Source organism: Eremomyces bilateralis, assembly GCF_010015585.1.
Source record: "Eremomyces bilateralis CBS 781.70 unplaced genomic scaffold P152scaffold_20, whole genome shotgun sequence".
NCBI classification, from domain to species: Eukaryota; Fungi; Ascomycota; class Dothideomycetes; order Eremomycetales; family Eremomycetaceae; genus Eremomyces; species Eremomyces bilateralis.
The window spans coordinates 144274-167258 of record NW_022985086.1 but is presented as its reverse complement, the minus strand read 5'-3'; the positions used below and the strand labels follow the sequence as shown (position 1 = coordinate 167258).

At 48.9% G+C, this 22985-nt stretch overlaps 10 protein-coding genes across 10 annotated transcripts; 6 read left to right on the top strand and 4 right to left on the bottom strand.

Annotated features, from left to right (window-relative positions):
• Nucleotides 1–1158: 1158 nt before the first annotated feature.
• P152DRAFT_374524 (PR-1-like protein) lies at nt 1159–1832 on the bottom strand (the record flags this gene model as incomplete). The annotated part of the gene is made up of 3 exons (XM_033675584.1): nt 1159–1226; nt 1293–1615; nt 1678–1832. Coding segments are annotated over 3 exons (546 nt in total), but the record flags the coding sequence as incomplete, so codon positions are not given.
• A 1576-nt stretch (nt 1833–3408) lies between these two features.
• On the top strand, nt 3409–4150 carry P152DRAFT_138966 (uncharacterized protein). The gene has a single exon (XM_033673828.1). The coding sequence runs from the start codon at nt 3490–3492 to the stop codon at nt 3868–3870; it is 381 nt and encodes a 126-aa protein (XP_033531698.1). The 5' UTR covers nt 3409–3489; the 3' UTR covers nt 3871–4150.
• Nucleotides 4151–4750: 600 nt separating this feature from the next.
• Nucleotides 4751–5539, top strand: P152DRAFT_138942 (uncharacterized protein). The gene is made up of 2 exons (XM_033673827.1): nt 4751–5179; nt 5226–5539. Exons 1-2 carry the CDS (start codon nt 4907–4909, stop codon nt 5349–5351), a joined length of 399 nt encoding a protein of 132 aa, XP_033531697.1. The 5' UTR covers nt 4751–4906; the 3' UTR covers nt 5352–5539.
• Nucleotides 5540–6753: 1214 nt separating this feature from the next.
• P152DRAFT_138913 (NAD(P)-binding protein) lies at nt 6754–8184 on the top strand. The gene is made up of 5 exons (XM_033673826.1): nt 6754–6995; nt 7061–7499; nt 7550–7709; nt 7765–7849; nt 7904–8184. Exons 1-5 carry the CDS (start codon nt 6971–6973, stop codon nt 8089–8091), a joined length of 897 nt encoding a protein of 298 aa, XP_033531696.1. The 5' UTR covers nt 6754–6970; the 3' UTR covers nt 8092–8184.
• Nucleotides 8185–8273: 89 nt separating this feature from the next.
• On the bottom strand, nt 8274–9458 carry P152DRAFT_440674 (3-dehydroshikimate dehydratase). The gene is made up of 2 exons (XM_033677674.1): nt 9015–9458; nt 8274–8949 (listed from the first exon to the last, which is right to left on the bottom strand). Exons 1-2 carry the CDS (start codon nt 9426–9428, stop codon nt 8278–8280), a joined length of 1086 nt encoding a protein of 361 aa, XP_033531695.1. The 5' UTR covers nt 9429–9458; the 3' UTR covers nt 8274–8277.
• Nucleotides 9459–9688: 230 nt separating this feature from the next.
• P152DRAFT_401942 (phosphomannose isomerase type I) lies at nt 9689–11006 on the bottom strand (the record flags this gene model as incomplete). The annotated part of the gene is made up of 3 exons (XM_033676632.1): nt 9689–10762; nt 10814–10918; nt 10968–11006. 3 exons carry the CDS (start codon nt 11004–11006, stop codon nt 9689–9691), a joined length of 1218 nt encoding a protein of 405 aa, XP_033531694.1.
• Nucleotides 11007–11320: 314 nt separating this feature from the next.
• Nucleotides 11321–13037, top strand: P152DRAFT_460876 (6-phosphogluconate dehydrogenase C-terminal domain-like protein). The gene is made up of 2 exons (XM_033680009.1): nt 11321–11964; nt 12012–13037. Exons 1-2 carry the CDS (start codon nt 11368–11370, stop codon nt 12990–12992), a joined length of 1578 nt encoding a protein of 525 aa, XP_033531693.1. The 5' UTR covers nt 11321–11367; the 3' UTR covers nt 12993–13037.
• Nucleotides 13038–14343: 1306 nt separating this feature from the next.
• P152DRAFT_460874 (cutinase-domain-containing protein) lies at nt 14344–15719 on the bottom strand (the record flags this gene model as incomplete). The annotated part of the gene is made up of 3 exons (XM_033680008.1): nt 15688–15719; nt 15131–15625; nt 14344–15072 (listed from the first exon to the last, which is right to left on the bottom strand). The coding sequence occupies exons 2-3, from the start codon at nt 15305–15307 to the stop codon at nt 14344–14346; spliced, it is 906 nt and encodes a 301-aa protein (XP_033531692.1). The 5' UTR covers nt 15308–15625; nt 15688–15719.
• A 2979-nt stretch (nt 15720–18698) lies between these two features.
• Nucleotides 18699–20814, top strand: P152DRAFT_468026 (uncharacterized protein; the record flags this gene model as incomplete). The annotated part of the gene is made up of 3 exons (XM_033680805.1): nt 18699–18735; nt 18791–19510; nt 19568–20814. 3 exons carry the CDS (start codon nt 18699–18701, stop codon nt 20812–20814), a joined length of 2004 nt encoding a protein of 667 aa, XP_033531691.1.
• Nucleotides 20815–21397: 583 nt separating this feature from the next.
• On the top strand, nt 21398–22707 carry P152DRAFT_493300 (Clavaminate synthase-like protein; the record flags this gene model as incomplete). Its single annotated transcript, XM_033682195.1, has 4 exons — nt 21398–21583; nt 21693–22263; nt 22316–22376; nt 22467–22707. 4 exons carry the CDS (start codon nt 21398–21400, stop codon nt 22705–22707), a joined length of 1059 nt encoding a protein of 352 aa, XP_033531690.1.
• Between the last annotated feature and the right edge of the window lie 278 nt (nt 22708–22985).

The window sequence follows — 22985 nt, the reverse complement described above, 5'->3', positions numbered from 1 at the left end:
TATAAGCTTGACAAAAATTCAATTCATTTGACCTATTGAAATTACCTTGAGTGAATAGTAGTAACCCCTTTTCATGGTGAGATCTATTCCTCCTAGCTACTTCCATCATCTTGCTTATTCCTGAACGCCGATCGGAACTAGCCGAAACTCTAACCCAACTCCACACCTTGACTGATAACTTGCCTTACCTGCCTTCATTATTCTGTTCTCTCCGCTAGATAGAATTGTCGAACCATTTCAATTTCGCTCGATTTTATGGTCAGACAGATATCATACCCAGCGGCTTCGCAAGTGTAATTTTGGTGATGGATTGGTGTTAGGTTTCGGACTCGTATGCCTACAAGCTTCTCGAGAGGTGGATGGCGCCGCGGCTAGATGTGTCACGGAGCGATACTGCAAACAACCTAAAGAGCAAGGGCCACGTGACTGGGTTTCTTCCATGTGGATTCATAGTCTAGCTTTCTAGGCTACACCTCCGATATTCGAGATCTTAGAAGGCTGATAGATAATCGCGCAAGCCCAACTGGGTTTCCCTTAGGGACTACGACCGGGAGAGATCGATTCAGGACGCAAACATCACTCAAATCACGTCAGGGTAAGAGGTTATTTCGGCAGAGTTCTTGCTTCGATTCTCGAATATCCACAGTCTGGTATGGTGCTCATCTGCAACTATAGCAACAACACGAGAAACAAGAAGATAAAGCAGGCCTATATCGAGATTGGTGGTGGTGCAAGTCTTTCGATGATGGCGCACGCATGGAGGTCTAATGGCCATGTGCAGGGTAATGTAAGGGGATGTAGAGAGAACGAGGGAGGGTACAGTGTGTGAGGGTAGTCAAAACAGAAAACGGCGGCATGGTTAGATGGTGGATGGTAGTACGAAAGGAACAAGGATTCGGTACAGGAAACACGCAGCGGGAGTAAGTCAAAAAAGCAGAGCTAGGCGCGAAGTGAATATGCGAGGGAAACATCGAACAGCATGCGTGAGTGGATGGGAGAACTGTACACTGCAGCGCTATGAGGGGTAGGCCATGCAACGCGAAACGAACACTAACGACACATGCTATACATGGCGGCTCGTGCTGCAGGGGTGGGGGGAAAGGTGTATGGGGCTACGTATGATTATCCTGCCCGGATGGGGAAGAATCAGTAGTTGTAGTCCCAGTGCACGACAGGATGGCCCTGGGGGCGGTTGACCATCTTGTTGAACTGGCCGGGGAAGTTGCCTGTTTTGTGGTGTCAGCCAACAGGCGTATGCCTTTGAGGACGGGGAAATCAAAGAGAAGACTTACCAGACGTCTTGTAGTTGCACACGGTGAAGTACGGCGAGCACTCCTTGCTGACGTTCTCTAGACCAGCGATCCCCTTGCCAGAGAATCGACAATCGTACGTGGCGCAGCCGACGTGCGTGGTATCGGCCCAGACGATCTGTGTAAAGTGGCCCCAGCCGATGAACGCGTCGTGGTCGTTGATATCGCCGGGTGTCTCCCAGCCATACCACTTCTCGAAGTTCATCATCTCGTGGTTATAGAAGATTTCCGTGAGGATGGCGGTGATGTTGGTCTCCTCGGCGCCAGCGGCGATGTTCTGACCGTAGCCACCGCCATCCATCTCACTAGGAGACATTAGTATTGGTTGGTTGGTTTGTTTACTTATGGCTACTGAAAGTAAACTTACACGTCGTGGGCATAAACGCAGGTCTTAGCGGTCTTCAGTGCGGTGTCGGCGAGGCCCTGGTCCCAGTGGATGTCGGCAACGGAATGATTGCGGCGATGGACGTTGTGATGATCAATCACATGGCGCTGATATCTAGGGACTTCTGGCGCGGCAGCAGGTGTGTCCACGGGTTCCTCCGGTTTCGGCTCAGGAACAGGTTCTGGTTGAATCCTTCCGCCCTCGCGACCTTTTCCAGGCCAAATCCAAGGCTCTTCATCCTCCTTCCCCTTCTGAGTGGATTCGGGAATGGGCTCGGGAGTGGATTCCTGGCCAGCAACGACAGTCGTAGTAACGACCACCACATCCCACTGAGTGACGACGGCGCGCTCCATGGCGGGGCTGGCAGCAGCCATGCCCATCAGGCCAGCAAGAAGAATGATGGCAACACGCATGGTTACAGGAGGTTACCGGAACCGGATTCGTTGAATCTAGGAAGGATACAAGAGCTAAGGAGTGTTCGTCCGGCCGTGAATCGCAGATCACGGAATGAGGATGGCTTAAGGATAGTTAGCATGAGGAGGGTATCTAATGTAAAGCTATATAGCAGTTTTGAAATGAGGGTGTGAAGTTGCTAGAGTGATTGGGAGGGTTAAGGAATGGAAAAAGTTGGGTTGTGATGTTTGGATGTAAAGAGAAGTGAGCGGTCAGGGAACCGGTGCTGATGATAGATGTGATGATGCTACTGCGCAGAATGTTAAAGAAAGCAAAACAAACATGACCTGTACCCAAATTGGAGAGAGGTGGAGGTTATCATGCTCCAGAAATGAGTTTGTTTGAGGGTATGTGCTCGAAACCATTCACGCTGCAAACACACCCCGTGAATCGAGCAAAGGGATAAGGGGACACTCACCTGAAGGATAAGAGGTTCCTCACGGAGGGTTTAGCAAGCCTTTATCAAATCGACAGATCTTACAGGCAGAGGGTGCGACTAGGGCGCAACAACGACTGAATCAGTGGGATGATTCCAGGTAAGGAAACGACCGTGGATGGGCGCCGTTTTGAAGACAACGAAACGGCCAGATCTGGAATCCAAAGAGGCGACGATGTGTTGAAGCCAGCGAGACCCTGTGAGCCCAAAGCCCGGACGGAGATGAGGGTTGAGTCAATGTGTGCAAAGGAGTGAGCACACAACAAAGATCTCGGAGCAAGGAGACAGCCAGATCCACACCCACACACCCACACCCACTGATCGCACAAAGGGATTTCTTGAAGTTGGTGTCAAGAATGTCCGGATGAAAGAGCGAGGGAAGAATTGAGGCAGGGCTAAAAGAGAGGATGCTCTATAATGAATGCGTGGCGTCTAGTCCGATGCTTGAAGATGGTGCCTCTTAACTGAGGTCAGTGGTGGTGCAAATGAAGGCGGCGGAATAATTCCCTGCTCCGGACATCCGATCAGTCCGTACGGTAGGGGAGTCAGAGTGAATGATAACTCGCCTTTGCTCGACTTCAATTGGGAAGAGAAAGGAAGGGATGTATAGACTTGAAACGAGTGAAGAAAACGAGCGAGAAACAATGGAAGAAAGGATGCCAACAGCCGGATGGAGGATTTGGAGAGATTGGGCGTTGGCACAAGGAGTTGAGACTTGAAGGGAACGAAGTCAGGGAGTCAAGTCACTTGTTTCGAGGCGGCTGGTTGGCTGTAGGGAAGGAGCGGGTGAAACGTACAATTTCCGTTTCTGTGCACAACTCTACCCGGCGCTTATTCGTTGAAGTTCGAATTATCCAATTTATATTCGCGATTCGGACATTATTAAATATCGGTTATATAACTACATGAGGATCATGTTTTGGTGTTGTGGATGTATTGGTACAGGTAATTGTCGTGGTTTCAGAATGTCCCATTGTATCGTGCTGCGATCATTGTATGCGACATTCCTGGAGTGCGTCGACACTTCGACAGCATATCATACCAGAAGTTACCGTACCTCGTTTGGTCTCTCCAGTTCCCGTTCCTTACCTCTATCTCGACCACCGGCTCTGCTTATACCATCCGTTCCTCTTCCTCGATGCCATTGTCACCCAAAGCCAGAACACACAAGGCTCAGTGTCCTGACTCCTGTCCTGAACCTCGCGCTCGGTCACGTCCCTGGTCCTGCGGCGAAACCTCTGCCCGTTGCTCCTGTACGACATCCCCCAACCCTCAAAGAAATTTGACATCTGCTGCTTTCTGGCTTGCAATTTTGTGAAAAATCTTCCTTTTTCCCAAGCGGTCCCTATACATAGTCGCATGCGGTGGAAAGCCAGCAACAGAGAGGGGTCCGGACCACCGCGGTCGGACCGTGGAGAAACGACAGCAACGTGTTCGGGTTGGAGGACGCCTTAACAGACCGGAATTGGAATGTCTTAGAAGTTGGAATTGGAGAAATGCGTGGTGGGGGTCAGATGGATTCGGTCCTGCAACGGTTTAGTTTGAGGAAGAGACGGCGAATCTCTCTTAAACCAGTAAACAACTAACCAAACAGAAAGACGCAAATGAGAGAAACACGTTCTCATTTCCAACGCCGTGGCTGTGGCCCGGGATTGATGATACGGGTAGGTGGTAGTGACGAAGTCGTCATCTGGGAGATAGGATCAAAGGAACACCATCGCACAATCGTTTCATACCATGTAGTCCGATCTTTAATTATGTTCAAATGGCCCCAGCAGTGCTTGAATTTAAATGTCGATCTCCTGTGATGAAGAGTTCGGGGAACGTCGCATGTGCTAACCATGGGTGACTCAATTCCCAAGTAGAATAACTATATTTATAGTTTAAAGTTTTATTTAATGATACATACGGCCACATCAACCTGAATATAGGGCATCCCGTCCGCTCTGCCGTACTCAAGCAGGTTAGAGATGGAATAGTACTACGGTGGGTGACCACGTGGGAACTCCCATTGCTGTATGTTTTTGTTTTTGTTTTGTTGAATTTTGCAGATTGCTAGGTTGATAGTGAAAAGTTTCAATTACTACTGCATACGGCCATATCAACCTGAATATAGGGCATCCCGTCCGCTCTGCCGTACTCAAGCAGGTTAGAGATGGGATAACTAGTACTAATTTATAATTACGGTGGGTGACCACGTGGGAACTCTCTCGCTGTAGTACTATCCTGCTTGCCTGCCATTGGCCGGGCATGTTACCATACATTCTTAGTCAGTGAAGGATATGTCGTTAGTTAGTTGAAGGGGGATTAGATTGTTAGTTTATGTTTTGCGCCCCTGGCAATCCCAAGATAGAGAGGAAAGATCGACCGCCACAAGATCCTTCCAAATTCAACCACAGGATTGCAATAATCACATCGATTCTCTGTTATTCTCGAGCCTCGGAAGGAAGCAACAAGTTTCCCTGCGTATTTGGTGCCTTTCTACATTACAATGGCGTCAAACGACGTGTCCTCGATCTTCTTCACCAGTTTGGGGTTTGTGAAGGCTATAAGGGAGTCTATAGGCATCTCCAAACTGTGGCAGAACAAGCAAAGGCATCCTCACCCTCTCTCGGAATGGACATCGACTAACCGTGCGTAGGGGACGGTCCGTCGATATGGCCAGCTTCTGGACGCCTGTGTTGACTACGACAATTTCGACTATCGGGAAGCCGGGAATGTGTCAAGTACTAGCTCATTTCAAACCATGCAGAAATGCGCTCTGTGACAACGGGGAAAGTTTTCAGAGGCGCCGACATTCCCCCAGGTGGATTGAGGAAGTCGATGCTGCACCGCGAGGTTCCACTTTCATTAGAGGACCTTTTCTACTCTCCCGGCGCCGCCATATACGACGAGACTGCCTCCAAGGTTGACAGCTACTTCATAGCGGAGGCGATTCGGACGGCATAGGAGATGTGACTACATCGCGTGCCCAATGATACTACGGACGCGTCAATCCCGACATAGGAAAGCTTTATATGGTATTTGTAGACGTTTCACTGACCTTGGGTAGTATTTCTCTAGGCACTCTCCATGCCCCTTTAGCCTTAAGCGTGGGAACAGTGGTTGGTTGACGATTCTGACGCGGTCTGGTTTCTAACATATCAGGGTTTTTCACAAGACACAAGCATCGGGAGTGGAAAAAGCTTCAATTTCCAGATAAAGTATACCTTGCTGCACAGCCCAGTGAATTTGAGGGCAAATACAATAAGTCCTCGTGTTGTTATTGAAGAATATGCAAAAGTGAGATTTTCCAAAATCGTGAAAAACACATTCAAATCATCGAACAGTCAGCAAGCGTCATTGATAGGATCCTCAGGCTATTTGCTCGAGGACTAGTCCAAGTAACGTGACCAGGCTGGAGACTTAATTCTTACCTCAGGCTCTCAGGCCCTTCAGTGGGACGCAAAGGCGCTAACCCAAAATGGGTCACCCACACGAAGGGCCTGAGCCAAATTTGAAATTTTTTGGTGGCGTTGACGTTCGTGGCATGCAAATTGGTGAGCATTCAGGTCAACATCATCAGCTTCATGGAATGATTCTACGCGCAATATAGACCAATTCTATCTCAAAAATTTGGAATTCGGAGCTATAGATCCCAGCTATCGACCATTCTGCTACACAAACTACCGCGCCCCCCTGATCGCGAGTCCTTGCCTTCGATGTTGGAGGCGGTAACAATGAAGATGGAGCAGATGCGCCATCTTCTGCTACAGTCGAAGAAGAAGTCCTGCAAATAGCCTGAGCTTGCTGAGGTAACAGAGAAGATGGTTGATATCCAACACAGACATGATGACCTGTCTTAGTTCTAGGACGAGAACGCGCAACATTTGGTACCTGTGGGGTTCCTGCGCTGTGTATGCAGTTGAAGAAAGCTTCAAACGACGTGCCCATTGGCTGGGTTCGCAACATTTCGTCTTCGTCGCATCCAGAAGTCTACCTTTCTCTATACCTCCCACGCTCAGCATGAACTTGAAATGTTGTACAATATAGGCATCTGGAAGTGGGTTTGGTTGGATTAACGGAAAGTTTACTCGGTCCTAGAAGTGGTAACATCCACTCATTTAATTGCTGCCATTTACGTGGCTCACGTTTGCAATTCTCTTTGAAGCGGAAAATAATGCTCGGTCATCGCTGACGTCAGGGTGATGTGACGGCCGTGGGACACCCAAGAACATCGACGGCATTAAGGCGCCTATAAAACCGAAGTATTAGCTGCAGGCCATATAGAGCATATTGCAAACACCCTCCTCGCTCAATTGAATTCCATCTCTCATCTCTCAATTTAGTCAATTAACGCCGCATTCTTATTTAAACTCATATCGAACCTCGACTGAAATACTGCAAATGGCTGAAAGTCAGTTTGAAAAAGGTAAGTGCAACTTACAAGGACCAGTATAGGTTAGTATCTGTAGACCACCCTTTAACTTGCCATAGGTCATCAAATCCCTCCCCATAATCAGGAGAGACCTGGAAAACAGAAAGACATGCAGGATCCGAAGCCTGTATCTACCCAGCTACCGACAGAGGATGGTGACTATCAGAAGTACAAAGCCGCTGGAAAGCTAGAGGGCAAAAAGGCAATCATCACCGGTGGGGACTCTGGCATCGGCCGTGCTATTGCCATCCTCTTTGCCATGGAGGGAGCCGACTCGTTGATTGTCGAACTTCCCGACGAAGAGGAAGACGCCCAGGAGACAAAGAAGCGGGTGGAAGAGCATGGCCGCAAGTGCTATTTGCTCGCGACTGACATTAAGGAGAAAGAAAACTGTAAGAAGATCATTGATACTGCGTTGGACAAGCTTGGTGGTGTGAATATTCTGGTCAACAATGCTGGTACCCAGATTCAAGTTGAGAAGATCAAGGATCTGACCGAGTAAGTCCATCATTTCATGTAGAATGTGATAAGTGACTGATTTATCGCAGACATACTTGGGAAGATACTTTTGCAACAAACATCAACCCAGTATTCTACCTCTCTAAATACGTCTTGCCTCATCTAAAGTCTGGCGATACCATCATCAACAATGCCTCCATCAACGCTTATGTCGGGCGCCCTGATCTGCTCGATTACACATCCACAAAGGTACTGAAGTTCGCAATCACCTCAGCCTCACAGTTGAAGCTAACAGATTTCCCAGGGAGCCATCGTCTCATTCACGCGGGCTCTGTCGAATCAGGTAGCCGGCGAAGGTATTCGTGTCAATTGTGTCTGCCCAGGTCCAGGTATGCGCACAGCTTCAACCATTTTCGATCAAGCTGCTGATACACATCCAATAGTCTGGACTCCGCTTATTCCTGCTACCATGACCAAAGAAACTCAAAAAGGGTTCCATCAGACCCCAATGGGCCGTGCTGGTCAGCCGAGTGAGGTTGCGACCTGTTTTGTGTTCCTGGCTAGCCAAGACAGCAGTTTTATCTCTGGCCAGAGCTTGCACCCGAATGGTGGAGTTGTCGTGAACGGATAGTGGACAGCTCCATGTTCCTTGACTCAGATGTGCACTATAGAAATATTAGAAGAGTACCCTTGGCATGAATGTACGCTGGACATAGAGGAAATCAAACGAGAGTCCACAAAGTGTTAAATGAGATTGCAAGAGAAGTTTGTACTATGGAGTCTCTGCTGTATAATTGCCATTGCAACATTCCAGGGCTTAGACTACATAGTCGCATTCTTCCATCGCCTTCGTCAAAAATGCCTGGCTTAATTCCATAATCTCCTTAGCCTGATCGTCCAGATTTCCCAGCTCCCTGTCTTTGCCCGCCGGGCCACCATCAAATATCTCAATACTGAACCAACCTCGGAACCCAGTGCGCTTCACCGCCTTCGCTACTTCCAAAACAGGCAAATACCCGCCCTGCTTCCCGGGCATCGGTCTAAACGCACCGCTCCATCTTCCCCTCGGCCTCAATCCACTTCCGTCCAGACTCGCATCTAGCGGCTGCGGCGGCTTGTAAGCATCCGACACCTGCAGCAAGTAGATCTTCTCCTTGGGTAACGTCGCCCCCAGCTGCTGCATGCTGTCCTGAAATCGATCTTCCAGCTCGTGCTTCGGCACATCTTCTCGGTGGCCGGATGCTGTTGTTGGATCGCCCCACTCACCACCGGATGACTGGAATGTGTCCAAACAGAGCCCTATGTTTGGCCGGTCTACGGCAACGACGAGGTCGTAGACGTCACGCCAGTTTGTCGCGAATGTGGCCCAGCACCAGTTCTCGTAGGCTAGGCGCATATTGTGCTCTGCTAGCATGTCTGCTAGTCGGGCGAGATCTGCCGCCAGAAATGCCTTGTCCTTCTTGATGTTTGGAGCATCTGTGGAACCGACCTACATCCCAAAGCTCGTTAGACTCAAGATATTATCAAGCCATATATCGCCTGCAAAAGTCATACCTGCAACATATCAGTTCCTAGATCCTGCATAAGTCGAATCCATCCCTTTGCTCTCGCAAACGCATTTTCCCGCTTGCTTCTCCCTTCTTCCGACTCTGGATCCCAGCCTTCAAAGTTACTGAATGGTTGAAGCATCATGATCTCCAACTGCAACGTCTTACATTCTTGCCGCAGTGCCCTTGCCGCAGTGCTTAGATCGTCCCAGGCCTGAGGGTCGACCTTGCGACCAAAGTGCTGCTCAACATAAGATAGAAAGTCTGCAAAGGCTAATTCAATTGCACGGAATCCTGCGTGGGTGATGGCGTGGAGTTTTGAGCTGAGATCGTGCGGAGCTTCTGTGGCCGCAGGGAATGGATTCAAGGAGGAGGTTGCGATGGATAGAGGTGGTAGCGATTGGGTTTGCGTTTGGGCCATTGCTCAATGAGTTGATCTGAGAAAGAACTGAGGTTAGTACGTAGAATACTCTCTAAAATGCACTGAATGAACGGGCAGTGGCGTATCAGCTGTTTTGTACTAGGGTTGGAGGTAAGAATATGCATGATGTCATTGATATTTGCGATTTCAACTAGCATTCGACAACCTAGCGAAACTGCTCTAGAGACATTGTATTCCGCTATTCTTCACTCAGCGCATCAGTAGCACGTTGGTTGTCCGATACGCGTTCCGGTCTCAGTCTATTCCGCATAGGCACGATACGCCACCAATGCCTCCTTGTCATTCGCCGTAAACTCTACCGGCACCCCCTGAGCAATGAAAAAGATACCTCCTTCTTGTAGATCTTTTTCTTCCGAGTTTGCAATCAATGATCCGGCACCGCTCGTTACCCATAAGATGCTGGGCCCTTCAATCTCCTTTACTTTCTCGGCTTCTCCCGCTTTCAGTGAAGTACACAGAACGCTAAACTCTGCAGCGTAGACAATCGTCTTTCCACTGCCCTTTTCGCTCTCTTTGGTAGCCAGAATCGCTGCGTCAGCCTCGTGTGGCGAAAACGAAAGAGTGTCTGTAAAGACATCGACCGAATCCCGATCAGCTGCAGGACAGAAGCCAGTGTTGAGTACATTGTCACTGCGCGCCATGCACTCCACAATGTCACCAGATAGGTATGCGTGAACGCTATCCTGCGGGACATACACCGCTTCTCCTGCCTTGAGCTTCATGAAGTTCATGCACAGCAGCGCCAGCAAGATCCCGTTGTCGGCGCTGGTGTATTGCTCCCGTAACCTTGGCAGCAAATCTAGCATGTACGCTTGTTGTCCTAGCTGCTCTTTTGAAAGTGACTGGAGATCCCGAACCACCTCTTCAACAACACTCTCCGGTGCTTTGAGTAAGGAGCTACAAATGAGTCGCAGATTGGCATCACTGAACCTATCTCTCTTGAAGCCATCTGGAAGAAAGCGCTTGAGGATATCGAGCCGAAAGAGGTCACTGATGACCTTGAGCGGCTTGAAACCGACAAAAAGCTCAAAATCTGATAGAGCAACAGCAATCTCGGGCTTATGGTTTGGATCGCTGAACTTTTCTGGGTTCTGCTTGTTCAACTGCGACGCAAGTTCTTTGTTTGGGTGAAGCTGGAGCGGCAACGCCTTTGCGACGGACAGAATCTTAGATAGGAATGGCAAATCAGCGCCATACTTTTCCAAGACTGTTTTACCGATGAGCTTCTCTTTGTTGGCATTGAGCAAGTCTTGTAGATTCTCGCCGGAAGAGAGCACATAAGACGGAGTCGTTGGGTATGTCCCCATCCACATCTGCATGCCCGTGAGCTTCTTGGTCTGGCGGGAGAGGCGGGCAATTTATACTTCAGCATATTCCTTACTGTCGTCGATCTTGAAGTCAGTCCCGGGAACCTTGGCACAGAGCCTTGCAGCAAGAGATTCGTGCCCCTTCTTGCCCCATGAATAGGTCTAGAGACATTAGCAGCATATTCAGGAGGTCAATTGGGTATCAACGGACATTGCAAGAGCATTTAAGCTGGATTATTGATTCCACCATGTCGGTATGTACATTGGGAGCAAATGGATGGTTGAGTTTTCAGTCAGTGGGAGAAAATGGACGCGGTTTTTGTCGAAATAGACTGAAGACGTTCCTGTGCTAAATCTAGGATGCGATTTTAGCTCCTTAAACGTATCCACGGCGGCGTAATACTGTCGTCATTGCCGCAACGCAACAACGAACGCTTCCTAGTAAATACTGACGTAAACTGATATTTGGGTCAAAGATAGTGTCAAAATTCCCCGCTACTTTCATAAGATTTATTTTCTAAGACTCAACCTCTAGTAAACTATTGCTATTACGATAGTTTTCACTCGCCACATGTTAGCTAAAAAATCATACTGCTACAACCTCCATAATCATGGCATTTAATCAAAATCAAACCTACAAACGTATCGGCATCGTCGGTGCTGGTAACATGGGCACAATGATGTCGCTTGGATTTGCTGAGCAAGGTCTAGATGTTTCGCTGTGGGACATTTCTAATGAGAATGTCTCCCAAGCAATAAACATGGCAAAAGAGGCGCAGGAAAAGGAGAAGCTCTTGAAGGGCAAGATCGAAGGGTTCCGTGACATACATGACTTTGCAAATTCAATGAAAGGCGACAAGCCCGCCGTGTACATCTTCAGCATCACGCATGGAAAGCCGGCCGATAGCGTCATGGAAAAGATTTGGGACTACCTTACAGAAGGCGACATCATCTTGGATGGCGGGAATGAGCACTATCGCAACACAGAACGACGCCAGAAGGCACTAGCAAGCGAAAATGTGCATTGGGTAGGCATGGGTGTTAGTGGCGGATATCAAAGTGCTCGAAGAGGCCCGAGCATGTCGCCAGGCGGCAACAAGGAGGCAATTGAGAAAGTGCTGCCACTGCTAGAGAAGTTTGCGGCAAAGGATCCCAAGAGCGAAAAGCCTTGTGTTGCATATATTGGACCAAGGGGCGCCGGGCATTTTGTAAGCACCTTCGCATCCCATTGCATCGTTAGCTAATTTTCATCCAGGTTAAAATGGTCCACAACGGCATCGAAAATGGCATGCTCTCCACGATCAGTGAAGCTTGGTCAATTATGCACAAGTCTTTGAGGATGCCGTACGATGAGATTGGTGAAGTTTTCAAGAAATGGGACTCTACTGGCGAGCTGCGAGACACGTACTTGGTACAGATAGGTAGCGAGATTTGCCGGACAAGGAAAACTCCTAGCGGTGACAAGAAGGGCGAAGGTGCAGGTACTGCTGGCTTCGTTCTCGACGATGTGCTGGATAAGGTCGTACAAGACGACGACAACTCTGAAGGCACGGGGTATTGGACAGTCTCAGAAGCAGCTCTTCGGCACGTTGCTGCCCCGACAATAGCAACGGGTCATTTTCTCCGTGTAGCCAGCGGTAATCGAGATCAACGACTACGCGTGGCAGAGAATCTCAAGATTCTAGACAACATTCCAGTCCCACAGGAGGCAACGCAGAACATTAAGAAAGCATTCCTCGAGGACTTGCGGCGTGCGGTCTACGCTTCGTTTCTCTGCAGCTTTTGTCAGGGACTCGAACTCATCGCACGCGCTAGCAAGGACGAGAGCTGGGACATTGATCTCGGCACTTGCATCCGCATCTGGCGCGCTGGATGTATTATCCAAGCGGGGCACATTGCCGACATGCTGGAACCAGTTTTTCATTCCGACAATGCCCAGGAACAACCCATCATGAACATAAAGCTCATTGATGAAGTGTCTTCTGTTCTTCACGAAAACTTCCAGCCGCTGAAGAATGTCGTGCTGAAGGCGATGGAATGGGACAATTATGTGCCGAGTTTGAGTGCCAGCTTGGAATATGTCAAGTATGCAGGTGGTACGATGTTGCCCACCCAGTTCATGGAAGCGGAGATGGATTACTTTGGCGCTCATTCGTATGATAGGCCGCATGCTAATGGCGAAGACCCTGGGAAGACTGAGAAAGGGGCACATCACTATGAGTGGAAACCAGCATGAGTATTAGTATTCTAATATTCTTGTATTAATACCATAGCACGGACAGGCCGATTGAAACTACAAATTCAGATTTGCTCGGGTGATCGGGCTGGCGGCGGACAGGCCCTCTGGTACGTAGCATTCCCAGCGGACTTAAAGCTTAACTTTGCAATCACACGCGAAAGTTGGAGCTATCCGAGGCGCTCGCTTTAAGTAGGCTATCATGTATCGTCGCTGTTGTTGTTGTTGTTGTTGTTGGACAAGAGCAGGCATATCATCCCATACCATCTGCACTCATCCCTACAGAGTACTCTGTCGCGAATCGCAAAGGTTCCAGAAAGTACTCTCTAGTGGGCTTGTTGAAGCAAAGCTTCTAGTTGAAGCGGGAGCAAACCGTGATTCGATAGATTGCAGCGGGTATACGTGATACGTGCCGTGAGATGTTACAACATCGCGGTATGGAAGAGGTTTTGGCGCTAATAGTTCGCAAAAAGGGTTTAAGAATCACGAAAGATTAGCTGTGGTGTCGATGGAGGTCATGGGTAATGACAATCTTGTATGGCGGTAGAGCAGTCGCAGACTCGCAGTCCGCTTTTTGCGCCTAGGTTCGTTTGAGATTCTGGTAAGCGAAGGAAGCTCGTGGACAATCCACTACCTGGATGTTACTATCCTTCTATGCACAAGTAGAAGACAGACCTCACATTAGAAACCTCCCAGACGGGTCCCGAAATCAGTTCTCCACTTGGGTTGACGAGCCTCATAGCGTAGCCGCGCTTGTACGAAGTTCTGTCCGATACTGGGACCGTATCATCGAGGGGCTTGCTCTGGAAATCAGCTAGAAGTTCTTCTGCCTCCTGTTCTCGGGCTTCGCCATTCATAATAAAGTGTCGTGGTGCCACTGTCGAGACGTTTCTTTAGAATGGATGTAGAGAACTTTCGCTGCTTGGAGTATTGATAGCGTCGAATACCGCCGAATTTGATGAGACTAGAACTGAAGGAGAGTACTGTAGACTACGAACAAAACGGTGACTGAGAGCGAGACTGGAAAACTAAGGAGAAACGGCATCTTTACAAGCTTTACCCTGGGTGCAGAGAGTGTATTATCGACGGCTCCGCGTCTCTCGGTGGTATTGACACTCTGATTTCGACCTCTTTTATACCGGCGGGAGAGTTATGGGGAACTCCCATTGCTGTATGTTTTTTTTTTGTTTTTTGCACATTGTTCGTAGAGGCACGGTAGCTGGATAGAAGCAGAGCGGAATGGATCCATGATCGAATTTGATATCGTGGAAAGCTTCGCTCTCTGATACACACGGCCACATCAAGCTGAACATAGAGAATCCCATCCGCTCTTCCGTTCCGCAACATCCGTTTAAGAACCGCCCCTCAGACCGCCAAGTCCACCACGGCCGCCGCTCATCAGACCGCCGAGTCCACCGCCTCTGAGGCCTCCCAGACCACCAGACAGCCCACTGAGTCCGCCGCTGCCAGAGAGCCCGCCAAGTCCGCCGCCGCCAGAGATCCCGCCGAGGCCACCAAGGCCACTAGGGCCACCAGTTGGGCTACCGGAGGAGCCGTCAGAGGAGCTGCCAGAGGAGCTGCCGCTGCTAGCACCACCACCTTGCTTGGCCTTATTAACGCCATCAGCAAGGAATTGGGCTGCGGGTTTCATCGAGGTGGAGTACGACATATGGCCCGCATTAACCGAAAGGCTGGCGCCGCAGACTCCGTCGTTTTCGTTACAGAAGATCTTGACCTTCTCAGGAGGGAAGTTAGGGATCGTACCCTTATCTTCTTCGTTCTGGGTATCACCGAAGGTGACGACGGCAGCGATCTTATTCTTAACATTGTCGGGTAGCTTCTCGATCGTGCGGTGCATAAGGGCAGCGCCTTGCGAATACCCTCCGGCGATGATAATAGAATCAGGACACTTCGTGTTCGCCTGGTTAAAGATCTGGGTGGCTGTGTTGATAGACGCTTGATCCGTACCGCCGCGTTGTAGGTTGCCTGCAATACCTGCCGAATATGGGACGCCCTGGACGGCCGTATTTGGGACTAGCGCCTTGAGGGCGCTAATCAAGGGGGGCCCGATGATCATACCCTTTCAAATCGATTTAGTTTATCGTTCCCGGTTGAACAGGAATATGCCATGAACTCACGATATTTCCAGGCTCCCCTGAACCACGCGCGAAGATGAAGACAACCTCCTTGCAGCTGCCCTGAGTTAACTCATTCGAGGTTGATCCGCCACCACCACCACCAAACTGACGCTCCACCAGTTCGACAGGTGCCGCCGCAGCGAGGACAGCCAGAGAAATAGTAGATAAGATACGCATGTTGTTGATGAAATAATATTGAGACGCGGCAATAAGAGAATGAAGTTGGTCAGAACCGACTAGCTGCGTGCTAAAAAGAGGAGCAATCGAGTCTAGGCCAGCCATGTCTTTTTATACACTTTCCTCATTCCCCTAGGGGTTAGGAAAAGGGGTAATATAGTGCTTCATGAATAGATTAGACAAGATGCTGATAATTACGGGGAGGCAAGGGCTAAGACTATGACAGTGGAATAATCGAGCAATCGCAAGATGAACTGAGCCTGGATCAATCGAAGTGTGGATGGTTTGCTAGTAGAAGCAATATAACTCAGAGAATAACTTTGATAGCGTTTTCATTAGCCACTGGGAGGGCCAAGTCGCGGACAGCAACGTTTACATACCCGTTTGATATTCTCAAGGAGCTTAATCTTGGATGGTCTCCCACTTCATGATAAGAACATTCGTCTGCTATCTTGGCCAATTCTGGCTCCGCACACTTGGCAGACAAGGCCAAGACGACTGTATCATATTCTGCTGTAAGTATGCTGCCGGACGGGTTTAGAGCATATAGAAACCGCTATCCGATAGGAGGCTTACCGGCAGCCAAAGTCGGGTCAGCAGGTTTGATGTTACCCGTGAGCCCGTTTACAACAGACGGACATGGGACTAGATCCTCCCCTGACATATAGACTGTTTAGACATATCTAATGTTTCTGTTTTCCATGAAATGTAGCCCTTTGGATGTTGGAAGAATTGGTGATTTGTTTCCTGTAACTTAGGGCCGTCTCCTGGGGATGGTGCATCGTGAAAAACATTATGCGAGATATCCAGGTCTCCAAGTACCCAACAGTGATCGTGAGCACTCTGCCAAGAGATCTTCATTTATAGTAAGTCATTAGACATCGAACAGAATCAACAAAATTCAAACTATACGAGTTTATTCCTGCTTGCTGACTGGTGGGAGAGATTGATTCCCAATGATTTTGACTTCGACCAGGCTTCGGGAACGAGTTCGCTCGCTCGCGGAAGGCGAACTCCGTAAACGACACAGAAGCGAGAAGGCTAATGAGATCGCGATCGATCAATAATAATCGATAGGTTGGTGGGAATTCAGAGCGCGTGTATAATCAAAAGGACGCGCATAGAAGTGCTGGAATGCATGGTCGACAAGGTTGTATGAAATAGATTGCTTTGCAATATGGTACTAGAACCTATCACCGCCGATGAAGGGAGCGAGAAACTCGCCCCCAATCTCTTCCATCCAAAAAGAGCGCCGGTGCCAACGGTTCGCAAGATATTAAAGGAGTGCAGTGCTATTATCTAGTTAAAGTACGGAGTACTACCATAAGGCATAAGCCAAGAGTCTGGGCACAGACCCCATTCTCAGCTGAATATCTCTACACCACCACTTACTTTGACAATCAATAACTTTACCAAAATGAGGCCTTTTGGCACAGAAATTAGTGGTAATCGAGGGCCTAATAAGGAGTTATCAGTCTATCAAAAAGTTGGGATTATTCAGGCTATTGAAGATGGGAAACCGAAGACTGAAATCGCGCGCAACTTTCGCGTCTCTCGACACGCTGTGTATGGGACTATAGAGAGGTGGAAAAAACACCAAACCACCGTATCCTTATCCCGTGAAGAGGGTCCCCATAAGCTATCACGCTCTGACGAACGGCATATTGTTCAAATCGTGCGTCGATTTCCTAAAATGGAGTACGGAGAGCTCCTCGCAGGTATTTCGTACCTCCGCGTTTCTAGGAAGACCATCTACCGAACCCTTAAGAAATATCACCTTACGAAATGGCGAGCGAAAAAGAGGCCTCACCTGAAGCCCCATCACGCAAAAGACCGCCTCCGGTTTGCCCACGAATTCCTTAAATTCGACTTCTCCCGGACCCACTCTACGGACGAGTGCTCGTATGAGAACGGGGCGGGCGGTAAGCAGGTATGGGTATGGCGCCTGTACCACGAAGCGTATAAACCGTGAATGGTAGAGCCAAAGACGTCAGGGAAGGCGATTTCGCAGATTATTTGGGGCTTAATTTCGCGTGATAGGCGATCAGATCTGGTGATCATGGACCGCGACGAAACCTCCGCAAGACAGGGGTATTCCGCGAAATCCTACATCGCTGCATTGGAGGAGGGACTCCTCCATACGTACGAGCCCGGGGATATTGTTATCCAGGATAACGCAAGGATCCATACGGCCAAAATCACCCAAGAATGGCTGGAGACGCACGGCATCTGGGTCATAGATTGGCCGGTCAATTCCCCAGACATCAACCCCATCGAACACATGTGGCATCTGTTGAAACCAAGGTCATAGAGCTCCACCCTGAATTGAAGATGATGGGCGCCTCGGAGGAGGCACGGGAGGCCATGAATGCGGCGTTAAAGGAGGCGTGGTGGGCGATCCCTCAGGAGACGATCCGAGAGCTGATTGACTCAATTCCGCGACGTCTACAGGCATTAACCAAGGCAAAAGGGTGGCGTACGAAATATTAGATATTTCCCAATTAAGAAATCAAAAAAGTAGACTGAATTTGCATTTGTACGTGTTTTTCAGTGTATCTCAAGATACGGTGTATGGCGATCAAATTTGGTGATTTTCGGGGGTGTGCCCAGACACATGTCTACTTAACTTAGTGTAGCTAACTAACTAAGCACGCTAACTAAGTTAGTTAACTAAAGTTAACTTAACTAACTAGTTAGTTAGTTAATCATTCCCTAAACTATACATAGTCGGAGTCACCTTTCTTGCACTTTTATCATGTCATATCGTGGCTTATAAGCTATCTCAGGATTAACTACTCTGGGGAACGGTTACTAGTCTCATTCTTCTCCATTTTCCCAATAGTTAGTGATTCCATTCCAGCTCTCTAAGCATCGATTTTCTGGTTTTTTTTACAAGCGCCGATCCCTTTCCTCCGCCTCATTGGTGGTTAACTTTTAGTTCTCTCTCGCTCATTCGTCATTCCCACTATCCATGTCCTCGCATGAATGTCTAGCAAACCCTGGATAGATAAGGTTGATACCAGTATCTTGCATGTAATTCCCTTGAGAAACTTGGAGCCGCTAGAATGGTTTCCTTGATTCCGCTCCGACCCCTGAAAATTGGAGCAATACTTGGGAATATGGGATGAACGCTATACTTCCTTCGGCGAGTTATCAACTTAGTGCTTCATGGCATTCATGTTGATGATCAGCATTTCCCTATCACACCCCGCCTTTCGGCTAACTGATAAACTCCAAACAGTTCTCTATATAGTCCAGAATGTTGCTATGAAATACTACGAAGGACTGAGAGAGTATCGCGTTACGCTTGCTGTCGAGCACTATAGACTATCGCGATACCCTCATTGTCAAGAAATATCCCGGAATATCACGACGAAGTGCAGGAATAAAGATGCAGGCGGCCAGCGTTCAGTCAAGATCACGCTTCGGTTTGTCCTGTGATCTGCTCATTCGGGGAACTGGAGAGCTGCTGATAACGAACAGGATGCACCACATGTCGTCGCAAGCATCGGAAGTGTGACGAACAACGACCGATATGCCGGAGTTGCCAATCCCGTGGTCTTGAATGCGGTTACCAGACGACATTGAAATGGACAAGCATTGGCAGTATTAACTCCTTCGATAAGGCACAGCGCCAGAAGAACAAATCCACCAAACGCGTAACGACCTCTACCGCTCAAGGATTTCTGGCGTCACCTCCATCGACACATGCTACACGCAGCGAGCGAATACCTTCGCCAGAGATACCATTGCAGCCTACAACTAGGGTTACTGAGGCGCCGATGCAGAGAGTTCGCTCATATACCCAAGAAGAAATTCTCACGGCGCGTCCAGTGGTTGAAGACCCACCAAATGTACTGGACTTAGACCCAGCATCGCTCGATTTGTTTCCGGAGCTGGGAGCCGACTTTATGGATGCGCAATGTCTACGATGGCCCGATATCATACGATCCACCAACGAACCGCATGGTTCTAAAGAATTACCCTTTCAAGACGATTTCCCGGGAGGGTTTGAGATGCAGGAATCCACGACTGTGGAAGAGCTCGACAACGACATCCAGGATGGGATATCAGGGGATGATGAATCATGCCAAGACGTCTCGCAACCCGCCGGCTTTAGCTCTTGGGTCATTGATAATACGTTAAACAGCCTCCTATTCCAGATATTTCAAAGCCCAGGGGAGGAGATTGCATTTGCATATTGTCAGTAAAAATGATAATTTACTCGTCCGGGAACTCGGCAATTGCTAACTAACTCAGATTTCAAACGAGTCTGCACTTGTATACCTGCGTATGATGGAGCTCAGAACCCGTATCGAAAGCTTGCTCTTGTCGCACTCTCCTACCCAGTCCTCCTACATGGCATACTCTCGGTCGCTACTGGTCACATGTACAACTACGGTCGGAGCAGCGAGGGTTTACTGTCGTTACGGCAAACACGAGCGCTCAATTCTCTTCAGGAGGCTCTGAATGATCTATGTGGGAACAAAGATGCGGGCGAAGCCACCAGAGTTGAGTCTGGAAGTATCTTCCAGACAAAGGGTGTTTTCTCGATACTTTCGCACAGAGAGATTGCTTTAGCCGCCATCATGATGCAAACGTCATCAGTGCTTATGACGGGGATCGGATGCGCTGAAATCCACATGAAGTGTGCTTCACATTTCATTCGGGGCCTGAATTACCTTCATCAACCTGCCAACTCCATCTTCCCGCGATTACTCGTCTATCGGTTCGCGATGGTAGACGTTGTACTCGCTCATCTACGTTTTCGCGCTCCATTGGCGCCACTGGACTTCTACATGTACCAAAGCAATGAGGACCTTGATCATGCGGACCCCTCGTTCCGCCAGATGCAAGGTTGTCCGCAACGAGTTCTCTGCTTCCTAGCCCAGATATCCGTGCTAAGTGCAGATATAGTGATGGAAAATAGCTCGCAATCTCGGATTCAAGCTAAGGCATACAGTTTGGAGACCGAGATGCGCATATGGGGGAGCCGCTACTATGACGCGATGCTTCGCGGAGAAGATAACAACGCGACCATGTCCGGCGAATCCACTGCTCTATCTCCGGCTCCATCTGATGAAACTCCTCTTGACATTGTCTGCGAATGCTTCTATTGGACCGCGCATATTCTCCTAATGCGCCGTGTGTTTCTGGATCCCACGAGGTCTACACGCGTCCAGATGATCCGAAGACACCTGTTCCGACTGATGGATCGACTGCAACCCGGCTGCGGCCCCGACTCGTCCGTGCCATTCCCCTTCTACATGGTCGCCCGGGAGGCCGTAACACCGGATGATCGGGATTGGGTACGGCGAAAACATGCTGCCATGATGGAGGTCTACCGTGACCGGTCGCGGGAATATATAATGTCGTCGACGGAAAGGATCTGGGAGAAATCGGCAACGACGGATCCACCGGCCCCCGAGGGGAGGCCGCTCTGGGAGTCGCCCACTGAGAGATTCATTAGAGAGACGGACAGGCAGGCCACATATTTTATGTTCTGAAGTTGAGTTGGTGACGAATAGAACCTGAATTGATAACTTGGAAAGACGTAAAGAGTACATCTTCGAACGCTCTCTTGAAAAATCTTCTCTTTGCTACCATATCAGTGTGTCAGTGCTAGTATCTTTGTGTCCGCATCTGCACTAAATTTCACGTGCTCGTCACAATCTACTTATCGAACTTATCACATGTGATCGAGCGCAGCATTTAAAATGAATCAATTTGATGGAAGAAACGTAGTGTTGCACTTGGCATACTGATATCAGTGTCAGGAGTTGGGTCGATCATTCCCCGGACACTGGAAACTGAAGGCCTCGCGCCATGCCACTTGCAGAAAAGCGAGCCGCATCTCTGAAGCTAGGATATCGAGACGGATAACGGTAGGCTTGACCACATATTGTCATGCCAATCACTTTCCCCGCCCAAACCTGGAGACACTACATTGTGTGAAGCGCCTCTTCATCTGGAGGTGGTATATTATTCCTAGATATTTCATGATAATCAGCTTAGCCATAACTTTGACTCCGGAATTGCTGTGGAGCATGTCAGATAATATTACCATCATCATTATACCGATAAGTCATTATGCCTTCAACATCTGTACTGGACTCGTCCCTGCCCGTCTTCGACTTTTCCGGTTTCCGTGCCGGTACCTCTGAGGAAAGAATGAAAACTGCCAATCGGGTCACCTATGCGTTCAAGACTTATGGTTTTGTGTACCTGGTGAATCATGGACTCCCAAAAGAAAGGATTCAGGCTCTTTTCGATTGGGTATGTCACTGAAACTTCGTCTTTGCAGTCTGTCGATGTGGCTTGCGGCCTCTCTTTTGGCTGAATACCATCAACCCCTTTTCGGGAGAATGCTTACACCTGAATATAGAGTAAAAAGCTTTTCCTCCTCCCTCAAGAAGTACTAATGAGCCCTGAGCTGCGCCGGCCGGAGCCAGAGTCAATACCGGGGAATCTCCAAATTTGTGCTCGGGGTTATGGACCCGTCGGTATGGAGAAACTCTCAAATCTGGATCCTAACGATGAGAACGGTTTGAAGGCACATCGAGGCATCCCCGATGCAAAGGAGTTATTTGAGACTGGCCCGTATTGGGGCATCGGCCAGGAACGTGAGCCCAACCGTTATCCTTCCAAAGATGTTCTTCCCGGATTTGAGGAATTCGTCAAAGAATTCTTCATGGAGGCTCAAGAGCTGACGCTGGACATCCTCCGATCCATCGCCATAGGTCTTGGCCTGGAGGAAAACTACTTTGTCCACTACCACGAAGACGCAGACAATTTGTTCCGCTTCCTTAGGTATCCTCCGATTGAGCGGGCCACACTGAGCTCTGGGGAGACGGCGCGGACCTCACCTCACACCGATTTTGGTACTATCACGATCTTGTTCCAAGATGATGTTGGAGGATTGCAGGTAGAGAATCCTGAAAATCCCGGCACGTATCGTAAGTGCATTCTCCGTAGTGCAAAACCGAACCATAACTGAAAACTGCGCAGTCGTTGCCACACCTGTGGAGGGATCTGTGATAGTGAATGTTGGCGATTTCCTTATGCGATGGTAAGCACTGAGACGATGATACCCCCTCTTCACCGTGACATGCTCATAATATGTACCATATGGAAAGTAACTAATGATGATGCCCAACAGGACCAACGACAGCCTGAAATCCAACTTGCACCGTGTTGTGGAACCTCCGGCGGAACGTGAATTAGGAGATGGGTTGGAGCTTACGAAGGAGAGGTTTTCAATGCCTTATTTCGTTCAAGCTGATCGTAGCAAAGTTGTCGAATGCATTGAAAGTTTGAAAGGAGACGGTGCAAAATATCCCCCTATTAGCGCCGGGGAATATATCAACCTGCGCACTAATGCTGTTTTCAAATCGTATTAGACCTTGACGATTGAATAAAATCGGAAGAGCTCACAATGTGGATAACGATTGTCACTAATATTACACCACTATTGCCTTATTCCTCACCCCTTACCGTCCTTAAATGCTTATATGATAATACTGTTAAGCAATTCAGTGCGGCTTCCCACTATCGCGTTCAGGGATTGACAGAGGGGATTAGTATTGTGAGAAATACTTCTGGAGGATGCAGGGCTAGCTGATGAATGAATATGCGTACTTCGAAAAATAATAATTACCACTCAAAATTCCAGCAGTTG